This window comes from Oreochromis niloticus, linkage group LG5 (genome assembly GCF_001858045.2).
Source record: "Oreochromis niloticus isolate F11D_XX linkage group LG5, O_niloticus_UMD_NMBU, whole genome shotgun sequence".
In the NCBI taxonomy this organism is placed as follows: domain Eukaryota; kingdom Metazoa; phylum Chordata; class Actinopteri; order Cichliformes; family Cichlidae; genus Oreochromis; species Oreochromis niloticus.
This window is the reverse complement of record NC_031970.2, coordinates 11,705,580-11,721,536: the sequence shown is the minus strand read 5'-3', so window position 1 is coordinate 11,721,536 and position 15,957 is coordinate 11,705,580. Positions and strand designations below refer to the sequence as shown.

The 15,957-nt window shown below is 38.6% G+C and overlaps 1 protein-coding gene across 1 annotated transcript; it reads left to right on the top strand.

Annotated features, from left to right (window-relative positions):
• The first annotated feature begins 5,934 nt into the window (after window positions 1-5,934).
• On the top strand, window positions 5,935-15,871 carry agtrap (angiotensin II receptor-associated protein). The gene is made up of 5 exons (XM_003447675.5): window positions 5,935-6,260; window positions 7,096-7,130; window positions 7,322-7,430; window positions 10,071-10,266; window positions 14,919-15,871. Exons 1-5 carry the CDS (start codon window positions 6,234-6,236, stop codon window positions 15,041-15,043), a joined length of 492 nt encoding a protein of 163 aa, XP_003447723.1. The 5' UTR covers window positions 5,935-6,233; the 3' UTR covers window positions 15,044-15,871.
• The last annotated feature ends 86 nt before the right edge of the window (window positions 15,872-15,957 follow it).

The window sequence follows — 15,957 nt, the reverse complement described above, 5'->3', positions numbered from 1 at the left end:
ACTAGTGCTCAAACAAATATGATTTAAAACAGACATTTTTTGTTCATTTTCATAATTTCAATAAATAAATGACAGATAAGTAAGTAAAAACACGCCTACATTTCCTAAAACTTCAAACAGATAAAGTGATAAGCGCCTTCTTAGGGGTTGACAGGTGGAATCTGTCTTATTTAAACTTTGACATCATAGGGTCAAGTTTTTTTCTTTGCTAATGAGGTGTACAGTGTCACAAATCTAAAGAGCTCTCGAGGCCTTCACAAGCAAAAGGTTTTGATTCTTGTGAGTCTGCCATGAGATTTAAAAAGATTTCCACATAGAAACAAATCATTATTCTATAAATGGTGCAGATTTTAAATAACTGTTCATTTTTCCTGGCTGCCACAGGAAATGTGAAGAAGTGAGAAAAAAATCAAAGTCTCCAAGTACCTGAAAATGTAATCACAGGATCTGCAGATAACTCTCGCAACCATCTGTATCAGTCTACAATCTGAGAGACACGCATTTGCAGTCTAAAAATAGAATTGGAGCAAAACTATAATTGGCCAGTGTCCATTTATACAGAAAGACAAGACCTATTAGAATAATGTGTTCAAAGATAACTGATCAGGAGCAGAAGCTTCTTCTAACTTAGGCACGGTGCTGGAAATGTTATGGCTTGGGGTTGCTTTGCCGCCTCAGACATGAGGCAACTTGCAGTCACTGATTCAACAAATAATTATTTATCTTACCAAAGATTATTTAATTGATCATAAGAGGTTATCTTTAAGAAAGCTGGACCTCACGTGGAGAGGATTAATAATTTAAACACACTACAAGAAAATAAAAAGAAAGTCCATGAATTCCATAAAGAAAGATTATTAAAAATTAAGAATAATGACTGCAAAAATATATGTCTGCTAAAAAGAGCTATACAGACTCTTGAGATTAACACGTACTAACTTTGACAAAAAAATGTCCCATTTTAAATAACTTCTAAAAGAAATTATTTAAAAAACATGTTCACAGGTAAAGATAATGAAAACCACTCCATGTGATTACTCTACCGCTGGGAATCTATGAATTTTTGGCACTTATATGGTATTTATGTTATAATAACACCATATTTTCCTTGTTTTTGATTAAATTAGAACAGAACAAAATCATTTACTTTGCTTATGCTTTAGGAAAATCTATGCTTTAGGCTTACCTTGACACCTACATGTGTTTATGCAAATCAGTCAAATTAACACCTGCTTTTATAATAAGTAAAACATGCAGCAGCCAAAGCCATTTAAAATTGTAAAAATAATAATAAAACATGCCAGTTTCACTGCCACTGCCAAGCTAGCAGGGTTGATGGTGAAGGATGATGCTTGGATTGTTAAATTCTTTGTTTTTTCTAGAAACTCCTTTTGGATGTGAAATCCATAGGCAGGGGGAATAGCAGAAGCCATTGTTATCTTTACATGTATGCAAAATTAACACGATAATGGTCAACGTAACACACACAGGCTGTGATGCAAATATTCAAACTTGGTTGGGTTGTTTGTTTTTGGCTCAGGGTCAAAGGAAATCACTGGAAATGGGTAAAAGAGCCACATGAGGCTGCGACGCTGCAGTTTCAAGAGGAATAAGCCAAACACTGTACCAACCATGAAATAATAATTCGAGTCAGTTTTGAATTTAGAAACTGAAAAGATGTGTCCTTGTATTCTATTATAAATAGGCTTCTGGAACAAAAGATAGTGGGGGTACTGGAGGGTGGTTCATCATTCTGTGGAAGAGGCAAGTCATTTAATAGTTTAAGAATAACATTTCTCAGTGTAAAAACACAAAAAGAAGGTGAAATCTTCATCATCTTCAGTGCTCAGTATCATTAAATTGGGATAAATCTTTGTATGCAAGGGACAAGGCTGAAAACCAACGGCTGTGATGTTGAGTTTTGCCCTCAAGCAGCTGAAGTCCAGTATCCAGAAAGCTTTAGAAACCACAGCAAGTAATGCCCTCGGTTCTGAAACACTTAGAGCGTGTTGTTAAATGGAGAGGTGATGCAACGCGCAGTGGGAATCATGCTTAAGTGTTTCTGGCATCAAAGTCAAATTAAGCATATGTTTGGCTTCGTTTTTGTTTGTTTTTTGTTTTTTTTAAATCCCCCTTCTCCTATTTATATTTTAAACTTTCTTGGAAACAGGGTTGCTCAGAATATGTAATTAATCCCCTTCCACCACTGGGCCAGAAGTTAGTTAACTAGTCCCTTTCTTTCATTATCTTATATCAGAGTTTTAAGGAAAAAAGATAAAATCTTTATGAAGATGAAGACTAAATGGCTCTCTTTGATCGATACACTTTGTAATGTAAGCCTGTTTCAAAGAGAGCATTTTCCTTAATATGGAGATTTTTGAGGGACGAAAGAAGCACCATCTATCTTCATGTAATAAGATAATCTGCCAGCTACACTTAAGTCTCAGAATGCTTTAACACAAAGCTTACGACACATTAGAGCAAGTGCAAGAAATTACATTCAGTTCAAATTACACAAAGCCTCTGCAAATCTATCCATATCAATATTTCATTAGATGAAGAAAGTAACACAGATTTTTCTTTCCTAAGCACCATCTCAGTTGAACTACGATCGTGCTATCCTGATTTACAGGCACAAAATAAAAGCAACAGTCATGTATTTTTTATATTTACCTATGTCAGAGTGCTCTGGTAGAGTGCCCTGTTGAAACCTCGCCAACAGCCAGAGAAAAGATAGATTACACACAGCCACATCCCAGTAGGGCTGCAGCTACAACAAATGCATGTTTACCTTTCTTGAATTAATTAACCCCCACAGTGTCTATTTTAAGGGAACTTTTCCAAATCAGGTTACTTCTTAGAGCACATAGATGAGCAAGAAATGAAAAGAAGTCACATGGGGCTAGTCCGAAATCTGCCTCCACTTGTCAAAACATCAAAGAAATTATTTGTGCTCAGTTCAAATATTAGTTTTTTTGTGAGTGCTGAATCTGTCTGGACAAAGTTGTGATGTTAAACTACAAAGTGTAACATTTGTGTGTTTATCCCACTGCAGTCTCATTTTCACACACATGTATACACGAGCACATTCAGGACAGCACGTTAAGGCTGCTACATTTAATTATGGAGGCTTTTAAAGAATTAATCTTTCAGTCAAAGAGAAAAATTCATTTGTGTGTTGCCACAGGGGTCAGAGGTCACATGTGGGGTCAGAGGTCACATGTGGGGTCAGGGTTAATGCTGGATAGTGCAGAGACCATATGCCAACACTGGGCCATGAATCTCGCTTCAGTGAAAAGGGCACAGAAGTGCCAAAGACTGAGTCAGACTGCAGAACAGAAATCACAGAGAGTGAATCTCATATTAACATTTTAAAAGTTCGGCAGCTGCTCTCATCCACAGTGACTTACAGCGAGCTCAAAGGTTAAATGTGCTAAAGTCCAGGGACATAATGTCACACAGGCATCGGTGAGGAAGGCAAATGGCAGTCACGTAAGGAACGAGTGATACATACTTCATGATTCTGGTCATTTAGAATAGTAAGACCCATAGGGCAAGGAGCTCTCACCCTTTGAAATAATATAATAATCAGACAAGCACAGTTTTGAATGATTTCTACAGCTTTCAGCAGCACCTCCATCCACTGATTCTCTTCCGTCATGGCGGGTGGAGCCTATCACAGCTGGCAGAGGGCAAGAGGCAGGGTAAACCCTTGACAGGTTGCCAGCCTGTCACAGCATCTGCACCTCCTGGCTTTCATCCACTGGAGCTGTACGTTTGGCAGTGTGATGACAGACGAGACTGCTTATACATATTTTATATGCTGTAAGTGTTTCTGTGGTGATATATGATTATGGCTATTACATATGTTTTTGTTAAAAACTATACTTATGGACTGAAAGACAAGAAAAACGTTTTCCACACCAGCTGTGTAAGGTAATATAGGAATGCACCTGCAAGATCTTTTGACCGGACTGTGATTTAATTGGACTTCACCAAACGTCTTCAGGAATCTGGGATCCATAAATCCATACCAAATTTCCATGTGTTCTCCCTCCAGTTGTTGAACTAAATAAAGTTTTAGCCTACTTTGAAATCTGATTTAGCAATAAGAAAATCCTTGTGAATTGAGTCCACATGTTGTATTCATTAAGACTCAATTATCATCAGAAAAGTGTTTACTAAGAACTCAGTGACGTAGCTATAGGTTGTTTTTTTTGGGGGGGGGGATATATTGTACCAGTATCTATTTAAACAACAGGCATCACCATCTGCTGCAAGTAGCAACTAATGCTCAAAGTACTCCTTCAGTCACAACTTCCTTTAAAAGTCATTTTCACACTACTGTCTGTTAGTGCTCCTTTGATGTTATCAAACACAAAAGTTTTATGACAGTCTAATGGTCTTGTGGATACTGGATGATTTAATAATGCATGAAAACGTCTGCAAGAGTGTATGCTGATATGTTGATGTGCTGCCTGACAGTGTTTCATTAGAAGTAGCAAACAATAATAAACACATCTATCAGCATATACGTGACTACCAAACTCCTTTTTTTAATAAGCAGTGTCATTGTGGTATTCTGTTTCATGAGCTGTAAACACACAGGCTTCCTCAAAATGTGCATCGATTACGTCACAGCTGGTCCAACCTACAATAAAGCTTAATGCTGCTTGACATTAGCGTTGTTGATGTTCTGTTGAAACTGCTTTGAATACAAGTGACTGAAATAAACTTATTGAGTTCCTCTTTGGAGAGGCTGCTGGTTCACTCTCTCTGGCTGTTTCTGATATTAAGGCCCATCCATTTCATGCTGTTTAGTCGTGCTGAGTAAACTTAATAGTGTGTCACATCTGACAATGGCTCTCTGTCTTTAGCAACCGCTGATAGCTAAACCATTTTTAACTTGTTAGCTGTCCTCCATTGACCTTTGTTCTCCAAGCATTTCTTTTATATTTTTCCTTTTTCTATCCTTACCTGGGTAAAGACATGATTCGGGATGTGGATTAGCAGTTACTAAAATACAATAAATTAGCTGTGCTGTGAATGCATCTGCAAGAGTGGGTGGACTAAGCCACTTTGCCTCATTTGTAAGGGATGAAAGAGGCATCAGAGAGCTTCACTATTTGGAGCCCAGGGTGCTTGGGTAGTCAACCTCTATCACCACACTTTATATTTAGTTGACAGAATAATAATAACTCTTAAATAAAATTTTACTCGTTTAATTTTTTTAATATTAATCTTGTATTTTTTTCTGTCAGCAGTGAAAACTTCACAGATTTTTTTTAAATATTAATATACTTTTAGATAGGCCACTTAGGAAAACTGAACAGGGGTGTGATGCGAATCTGAGTACAGTTATATCCTCCCGAGAATGTGTAATAGAATAGTTTTTGGTCCATATCTTTTGACTTATTTGAGCTACTCTACTAAGATGTAATAAAGAAAATTCTGGACTTTCAATTGAAATCTCGTGTGTTTGGGTGGCCTCTTTTTACGGAGCCCCGCAGGGGACATGGGAGAAAAAGAAATTACGATGAACTTTTGCGAGATCTCCCGAGTTTGTTTTGCGAGATCTCGCAAAAGTCCGTCTTAATTTTTTTTTCTCCCATGTCCCCTGCGGGGCTCCGTACTCTTTTAGCCCCAAAGAGGCAGGAACTCACAAAGAAAAGTTCTTTTTTCAAGGTTCTCTGGAATATGTGGAAGTCTGCTGTATTGAAACTACAAAGTCCAGAAAACGGACTACAGAATGCCCATCTTACCTCACCCTAATAGGTTTTACCATGCTGTTTACCATGCGGGGAATATAAACTAAAAACACGAGTGAAATGTCATTTCAATATATAGAGAGAATATATACAGTTATTATTAAATTATTAAATTCAAGTTCTGCTTAAGGAAGTGATCCAAGAAGCACGGAAGCGGCTGACTGCCGCACACATATTTCCGGGTCTCTTCAGTTAGTTAGTAACCTTCCTAAGCAAATTTGCCAATTGGACCGCACCCCAGGGGCTGGGGGAAGGGGTGAGAGGGTGAGAGGGGCAGGAGTCACATGGGAACGAGTCAGGTTGCTGTCACATGGCTTGTGTTTGCAAGGCTGAGCCGACGGGAGGAGGGGTTTGGACAGAAGTTTGTGTAAGAAGAGAAACTGCGGTACTTTTTCATGTAGCTCTTTAACAAGTTGAAACGCCGAATCGGATCAAGGAGGAGCTGCTTTGTCCAAACAGACAATTATGGAAATCCCTGCCATAAATCTAAAGGTGAGGTTTACTTGCTGCGTTTCTGATTGCCTCGGCTTGTACGCTCAAACAAACGCTGGTTTTCAATGAAATGTCAGCTCTGTTCCTCAGTGGTAATTCCTCTGTGTGGCAACTACCTTCCTCTGCTTGTGACTCAGATCACAGTAAACTGCTGCTCTACTTTTTGCTATTAAGTAAGAAGTGTTTAAGGTAATGTTCAGGGGATAAGGTCCCTGAAGGACATTTTTGAGTGAGTGGCAGCAGGCCTTTTGACAGAGGTCAATATTTAAACATATAAACATTTATTTTCACTAACGCTGTATTTTGGCAAACACTTTAAAAACTCATATGCAGTGAATTTGGAGGGAATATTAAATTATAAACTGATGCCTTTGATTAACTGTGAAACTGAACAGGGACAAAAGTGTCATTGTGCTCTGTCCACAGAATAAAATGGTTCAAATGTAATTTTGGACAGCTCTTTCAAGGATTATAAAACCTGTGATGTCAAAAGTAGGCTTGAAGGACACTAACACTAACTAATATCCTGTTTTGTGTAATATCGTGTATTTTTTTATATTCGTGCAGTGTATTCAAAACGGCAGAAAAGATTCAGTCATTCATTCATTTTTTCCAAATCAATTAATTTTACTTTGTTTCACAGAATTGAAGAAAATCATATGTATAAAAAAAATGCAGTTTGGCAGGGCTGAAAACAATGACTTCAGTCTTCTTAGAGGGCTAAATAAAAAGAAGAAATCATTGCTATAGATTAGCTGATGATCTGAAGCTTTTAACTGGTGTGTGAGTGATAGATAGTTCAGTGTAAACACATTTTTGTCCTTCTCTATTCCAGGCCATCGTACTGGTGCACTGGCTTCTTACAGTCTGGTGAGTATGAGCACAGGCTTTTTTTCCACAAACCTGAGGAATTTCTCTCCTCTTTTGGCACACAGACACATGCTTATACTCCTGATTCAGGTCAACTCTTTCACCTACATGTCTCGTCCTCTGTGAAACTGCACGTAACTCTCCTGGAGTGTGTAAGAATCTGTCTCGTATGAATTGTGTGTTTCCTTCAGGGGGAGTATGGTGTGGCCGCCAGTGGCCTTCACATTGGCGAACCTTAGTGTTTTAGCAGTTGGAGTGTGGGCGATTGCACAGAGGGACTCAGTAGATGCAGTGATCATGGTGAGTCTGCCTTCACTTTTTCATGCGATCTTATGGCATCATGTGACACATAAAGTAGTCCAACTTTAGGCGCAGTGCTGCATATCTGTGCTAACCTATTTGTCTGTGGAATCTAGGGCATTCTGTGAGCATCCCTTTAAAAAATAGCCTTCCCTTAATTCAGCACACAGTACAGTAGCTGAGGACCTCAGACGGTTTACATTTGCTTAAGGAGCCATTTTATTTTAAATGTTTGACCCAAGTTTCAGAATTGCTTATACACTAACCAGTTTTATGTTAACCCTCATCATACCGTAACTCTGAACCCGTGACTGATGTTTCCATTGTACATTAGTGACATCAGCTGACTAAGGGGGAAAAAAACAAAAAAAAACGTGTGACTTGAGAATTGTTTTTTGATTGTGTTCTGAAGCAAGAACAGCTTTTATCAGATAGGAAAAGATGGGTGCAGTTGGCTGTTCTCGACTGTTAGAGAAAACTATTTAGTACCTCATCCTGACTGTGGGTCAGCAAAAGAACTGAGCCCTTCTCATAGACTGTAGAAAACGGCCACAATGGGTTGTGGTTTTTAAAGGCTTTAGTTTTGGATTGAGTTTCACTTTCTGGCCTTGGCTGTGTTCATTTTTTTTTTCTATCTTAAGTCAGATCTGACCAAATTAACATGAGCAGGCAGTGAGGAGGCGTTGCCAGCTATTGCTAGCTAGTTTGGTTAGCAAGGTGCATCCATAAAGCGTAATATTAAATGGGATGCTTATTCTGACTTGCAACAAAACAGGCTTAAAATTAACATTTTCTTAACGGAGATAGTCGATAGCATATTGCTCAAGTGTGTTTTTGTATGACTGAACACTAAGCAACACCAGATGTCAGAAAGTTTCCAGCTGCCAGCTTATGCATTTCTGCTGTAACGTTGGACATTTTAGCATGGGAACTGAGTGGCCTGTGAAGCCAACCTCAGGGGCTGCAGCTTTTGGTGCTTCAGCTTCAGCTCTGATTTCATTTTTCAGCCCCAGAACATTTTAGTTGTGTGTTCACTGCATAAATACATTTATGCTGATGCATAATATTTAACTTAAAGTCCACCTTTGAAGGCTTCAGGCTTTGGGTGTTTACAATGAAGGGATGAATCTTGAGCAAAAACTAGCTTTTCAGTTTGTTATTCTTTGACAATTTTGACAGTAATGGTTTTGGTTTGACAGTTTGACAGTACTGGACTCTGTCACTGTACTGAACCTGTGGGAATTATAGACCCTGGGATGTAACCACAGGGGAGCCTTTTACCTTGTGTACATTAAAGTCCAATGTCATATTCACTCATGTCCAAGACCTATCAAGAAGACTGGTGCACAAGTAATTGATAAGGAGGATTCCTTAGCACTGAGTGGTATTTTAACTTAGATCAAACACTCAGCCAATCAACTGCAGGTAATATAGTCCATTGTATAGCTTTTCCAGTATGGTGAAGTCCTGGCAGCATTTTTCTCAGGTGCCTTAAGTAAATTCACTTGTATTAGTTTAAAAACTTTAAAATATGTTTAACTCACATTTAATTCTTTCTTTTATTGGAGAGTTATTTTTATCTTACAATATGGATACTAACCGTCCCAAATTATAAGTCAAAATTTTGGCTTTTTCTCTTTTTGTAATGGCTTGCCTGAAAAATCTTTTCCCAATACATGTATAGTATAATAGTGTTTCCCAACCTTTTGGAGCCACAGCACATATTTCACATTAGAAGAATCACACAGCACACCCCCAAACAAAAATCTCACAAAAAGCATGTTGATCATTTTTCCCCGCGCACCAGGTATAGTGGAATTGGTTCGGTTTGTCCCCAGTATACCTTTTTTGCTTTCTTCTGACCACTACTCATGCTAGGGCCTTCATCTGGGTCAGAATCTTCTCCAGGACCCAGGTCAGACTGACTACTTTTTCTTTTCACATACTTAACTATTGCTTTTACGTACTGCGTTGTCTCACTCACAGCATGACTATTACGTAATTTCTTCTTCTTATTTATTGGCAGTTGACTCCCCATTTAATTAGAGCAGGTAGTGGTACTGCCCTCTAGCCGAAGAGAATGTAATTGTTTTGCTGGTCACTAGTACTAATCAGGAGTACTTGGTAAACGGCGTCACTACGTACTAATCGGGTGGAACCAGATAATCTTCCATGGCACGCCTGATCATTTATCACGCCATAGTGGTTGGGAAACACTGTACTATAAGATCGGGTTTTTTTGTTTTTTTTATATCACACCCATATATAAGTTAATATTCATTAGCAACCAAATGACTTCATTTTTAAACAAACAAACAATCTTTATTTGTCACATACACAATTATGCAGAGTACAACATGTAGTGAAATCCTTGTGTCCGAGCTGTGGACAGGCTGCAGACATAGCCGTGCCATTCCAGGGCTTGTTTTTTTTGTTTTTTTGTTAGCATGGGGGGGGGACTCTAGCCAGGACACTTACTGGATACTGAGTGAGATTTGAACTTGTGACTCCCACTTCAAAGGTGTGTAGTGTTACCGCTACACTATCCAGCTGCCATGTCATGACAATTTTTTTCATCAGCCATAATTACATAATTATGTCTATTAACTTGTTATGCTCTCTTTTGTGTGCACCCTATAGTTTCTGATAGGGATGATTTTGACAATATTGACCGACATCATCCATCTCGGGATATTCTACCCACTTTTTCCCACAAGCAACTTGTTTCGCTTCAGCACAGGGATGGCCATCTTCAACCTGCTGCTCAAACCCGTGTCCTGCTTCTTTGTCTACCAAATGTACCGCGAGCGAGGAGGAGATTACAGCATCAACTTTGGTAAGTACGACTAGAAGGGTCACGTACAGTAGCATATACAGTAGCATAAAATGTTTCGAGATTTGAAAAGATTTTGGCTCACCTTCCTCACGTTTTTCATTTCATTTTCGTGAAAGATGTGAAAAGGTACTTAAAGCAGAAATACATACACAACATAGAGGGTACATCTCCCAGTATAATTTCAGAACTAGTGAGAAAGTATCTAAAATACCCGAGTCTACCCACCGCTTACAACCAAAGCTAAGGTATGGAGTAATGCATGTGTCCAAGGGCACTTTATCTTCCTTGTGTTGTTTTATGCCGTTTGCCATGAAAAGCAAACGGCATAAAATCTGCCGCTGAGCGAAAGCACTGGCAGATGATTCCACCGTCAAACTGATTAGTTATAGTCACAAGACTTAAAATGCAGAGAAATATTTGAGCTGCAGCTCGGCCAGTCAAAGAAACCCTTTCTCAATGAAATGTTTATTACATTTGTGTGTCATCTTGGCAACCAGTTTATACTGCATGGAGAAACACATTAAGCCCATGCAGGCCTACGAGTGTATGATCTGCCATGATAGCACATGGACAGAAATAGCGCAGGAGCGATGTGGAAAGAAACACAGATGGACTCAAATCTGATGAACACAGAAAGAGACACTTTGTGTTGGTACTGACTTTTGGGTGTATAGCGTTCTGTTTGCAGGCAAACCTCTAATAAGCACGCTAACAAGTGAAGGGATGGTTGATCAAGTGTGTGTGGTCATTGATTTGTAGACTTTACCTCTCTCTGCTGAGAGCTTTTCCATTAGAAATCCCACTGAGCTGTGACGTCTGCTGGACTCTTAAATCCCGGAAAATGTTACTCATTCATTAGCGTTTGATCCATAATAAGAGCAACAACAACACAAATGGGAAAAATAAAACCACATATTGTTGGTGTAATTCAATTTTATTACTATTAATATTAGTATTATTGGCAAAAATAGTATGTTATTTCACATCACGCTGGGCGAAGTAATGAAATTTCTCTTGCATTGTGACCCAAAACTGCAGTTGACAAAATATATTTCCTGCTTGCTTGGCAGATAATTGAATATTGATGAATGTGCTCTCTCTGTGGTTTTACTTTACCGCCACATTCACACAGCAGGTACATCCATTAGAGTGTGTAATGACTGATGAAAGCGGCTAATGTCAGTTTCAGACTATGTGAGTTTTAATTGCTGCCTGATTGCGTTGTTGGCATTTATATGGTTCCCCGCTGCACTGAGCACTCTGGGAACCAGACAATCAAGTGCATGTGAGTGAACTGTTGATTCAGGTATTTGGGGCTCCCAGAATTTTGATTGATGGACCTCTTATGGTGGTTGAATTACTCTGAGTTTGTGTATTAGACTTAACTTTTACATCCAATGCAGCAAAAACTGCACATTTCAGCCGTCACACTTTTACGGTCAGTCAAAGTGACTGTGGTCATTAAACCAATCACTGCTTAGCACCTATAAACAGGCAAATCCAGACTGTCAAAGCACATAGAGGTGAGGCAAGTACTTTACATGGGTAGATGAAAGCCTCAGAAACACTGAAAAAGAACAGCAAGTAATAAGCTGTGATTTTTCTTTACACTGTGAATGATTGGCAGGTAATTAAAACTATAAGCAAAATTGAAAGGAACAGGTGCCTTCTCATTTGTGAGCCATAGATGGTAGCATTTTTTTAATGTACATCTTCTTTTTACTGAGTTGGGCCATATTTTGTCTTCAGACCTGCCTTAATTCTTCATGGCATAGATTCAACATGGTTCTGGAAACATTTTTCAAAGATATTGATCTATATTGACACGACTGCATCACACGATGTTGCAGATTTGTCAGCTGAATTTCCTTTTCCATCACATCTCAAAGGTTCGTTCTTAGATTGAGATCTCGTGGCATTACAGTGAGATCATTGTAATGTTTAAGAAACTATTTTGTGATGATTTGAGCTTTGTGAGATTCCAAGTTATCCTGCTGGGTAACTTGGCAGCTCTGGTGCAGTAGGAATTGAGGCTTATTAGACAGGGCACCCTTTTTTCCAGTCTTCTGTAGTCCAGTTTAAAATTGTAGCCTCATTTTACTGTTCTTAGCTGAGGGGAGTGGTGCCTGGTGGGGTCTCCTGCTACTGTAGCCCATGTTACAAGTTTGAAGGGTTGTTAGTTCAGCGATGGTCTTCTGCACACCTTGGTTGTAATGAGCTGCTTTTGCCTTCCTATCAGCTTGAAGCACTCTGGTCATTCTCTTCTGACCTCTGGCATCAACAAGCTACAAAAACAATTGTGGGCAATTTTTATTCGAGTGAAAAGGCACCCTGTTTGAGTTTAGGATCCTATTTATGTTTACGGCTAACTGCAATCATTTTGAGTTTTTACAATTGGCATTAGAAAAAGCCATTAGTTAACGGATTTCAATAAGTTCATACCTCAAACTGTACCAGTGTTATCCAGGGTTTGTTGTATTTGCTAAAGAGACTTAGCAAGCCCTCTCATGCTTAAAAACACACACAGATAAGATTAATTTTTATCTCTGTTTGTGTAGTATGATTTTTAATCGTGTGCACGCAAAGAATATTGTAGACAGACCAAATAGCAGTCTGAACAGTTTCCACATCATACAGTAAATACTAGGCCTAACACCTACCAGGGACCTTTAAGCTTTAGCCAACAAATGCATATTTAAGACGTTTTTAGGAGTCTCATTTTCATACAGTGCACCTCAAGACATTGAAAAAGTCAGTAAAAACTCTGCAGCCAGGGAAACTAAATACAACAAACGACTGGAAAATTGACGGTTGGTTGCTAGATAAACATAACAAGTCTGAAATGACAGACTCATCTTTTAAACACTTATCATTAATTTTGAGCAATGAGTCTGCTGCCATTATGTGTGAACTGTACCAGAACTGTGCCGTGATGTAAAGTGCAACAGCCTTGCCAGCGATAACTAAGTAAATTGCAGCTTAGCAGACTGCCTGCCATGCATTACCCTTAAATTAATGTGCTCCTAAATTAAATTAATGTGCTCTCCTTTAATATTTGTCCCCAACTTAAAATTTCGTTATTTTTCTTGCACGTCATCCCTTGTTCTTTTTGGCATACCTTACTGTCACACCTTAGTATTTATTTTTTGTAAAGGCTGATTTTTGTTGTTGTAGTTGGAATTTGATCATTTCTTCTTCTCTTCTCTTCTCTTCAACCTTTTGACCTCTCAGACTTTGAGACCTCTGTGGACAGTCGATGCACTACGGATAGTGCTGACAGTGCCTTTATTGGGCGCCGCTATTGATTCCTGGCCTCTTCCCTTTTTACTGTTTCTCTCCTCCAATCATCCTCTTCCAACTCCTTCTATGCAGGAAGTAAGATTCCATATCAGGCTGCAGGATGATACAGAGAAATAGATTTTTTTCCCCTTTTGTATTTCTTTCTAAACAATCATCTTGTCAGTGTTCTGTTGTCCATCTCTTTGTGTTTTTTTTTAATCTGTCTTTTAATTTGACTGTTCCCACCTTCAGTAAGCCCATACCTGCCTGCATTGCTATGTTTGTTTGTAGAGATTGCTCTTATGCAAACACTATTTATTGTGTTTTAGGAGTTTATATGTTTCTGAAAGTTTGCATCAGCTATATGTTTTATTCAGGTTTTTAGTCTCCAGATGCCTCATTTGTGCTCTTGCATTGTATTTGCATGTATTAAAAGCAGAGCTGCATGATGCTGCACAATCTAAAATGAGCCTAATTAAAATCAACATGATGTGATCTGATACTAGACAGTGAGTATGGCCTGGTTTTATGCGCACGCTTTGTTGAGCTTTATGTGATGCCATCCTTTGGTCAATCTTTGTGCTATTGCCATTATTCCCATACAGCTGCAGTGAAACCAGATTTCTTGTTTTACTGGCATTAAAGGTGCATGTTTGTCACCGCAGTTGGACTCTGGACTGTGCAGAGGTGCTGTCTTTGAAACTCCAAAAGGGGATAGTTGATATTCTGGCCATGTCAGAGTCTGGACTGTTTGTTGTAGATGCTTCATGTGAAGTCCCTTTATAGAATTCTTCATATACGTTCTCATCTATAATACAGCAAGGAAGCTATATCCTCTGGTAAATGTTTTGTTTTTTAGTTTTTTTTAAAAATAATCTTGATTATTTGACTGCTGACAGAAGGACAAGAGATTTTTCATGTTCAATCTCACATCAGTGAAGTTCCTGTGCACAGACTCTTCTCAAAATGACTAATCAAACAGTCGTGGGGAAAAAAATAGAAGTGGTGAAATGGGAGGAATTTCTTCTTCCATCAAAGAAGGATTTTGAATAAAAGTGGCTGTTTTCTCAGTCTACCATTCATCAGAGGGAGTGTGTGTTTTTTAATGTATGCTGGTAATAACAGATTCAAGCGCTGTCATTTATATTTCTACAGACATGGCTAGGCAGTTGACTCAAGATAGCAAATCTGCACAACCGTTTCATGAATCTGTGTGTAAGGAGAAAGGGAAAACAATAAAGAAAAAGATTTGAGCTTTCTGTGTGCCAGTACTTTAAATATGTACATCAACAACAGTCCAGTCTCCAAGGTCCATGATTAGATGTGGTTAAAAATGATAACTGGTGTTGAAGGTTTGTGGCTTGTCTCTGCAGGTTTCCCTTCTGTATCACGAAACAGAGATGCCTATCAGTCCATTGACCAGCAGGATGACTCCTCTACCTCAGGAAATCCCTTCAACCAGACCCCGGACAGCAAACCAGGAGTTCGCACTTACTGAACCAAGCAGCCGTTGAGCAATGCAGTGTTTTCCTTTCAGCAACACCTGTCCAGCACTTTGGGACAAGTATTATAATCGATTCTGTGTCATCCCTGTTTTGTACAGTTGGCGTGTAACTCTGAAAGTTTTATTATGCTAAGTAGTCATTTGTTTGAACTTCAGAGTGAAATGTGGCATAATTACACCCATTTTCATTTCATACTTTGGCACATACCTGCTGAACGCACGCAGAGGAAAAACTGCTCTCCCATTCCCATGCTGTGATGCCGTACTTTTCACCTTCTATTTTTAGTAGTCAGGTGTTGAATCGAACTGCTGTGTCTACAGCGGTTTTGTTTTCTGTTACCTTTTTTATTTCCCGGAAATGTGGCACTTTCGGATGCTAAGAGTCCGTTTCTCATTTTGTAAGCAGTAGATTAATTTTTTTCAATTGTTTTTTTTTTATTTTAAATATTACAGTTCTGCTGACTAGACTGGAGGTTTTTGACAAAGGAGAAATGAAATTAATGTCCATTGCTGTGCCTTGGAAGTTACCCTTTGCTTTTGTATTTTTTCACCCAATGTGAAATTTGAACTGCTTCAACCAAACTGAACGCATAGCAAGAACTGTAGTTAATGTTTCATCTCCTAACTTGGCATGAAAATACACTCACTGCAAAGCAGATGGGTCCTATTCATTTATGCTGATATTTAGTGTCTTCAAAGTCCATACTAAGACTTTTTTTCATATCAAGCTGCCAATCTACCAAAATGTAAAATATAGAGACTGCTGATTTTTGTAACATCACATAATCGTCAGTTAATGATTATTAAAAAAAAGTAAATGATTGTTTTCTTTGTTATTCTAATAGTTACAAGTAAATTGCTTAAGTATGTAAAACCTGTTTACAGTATATACACAGTAAATTACAGAC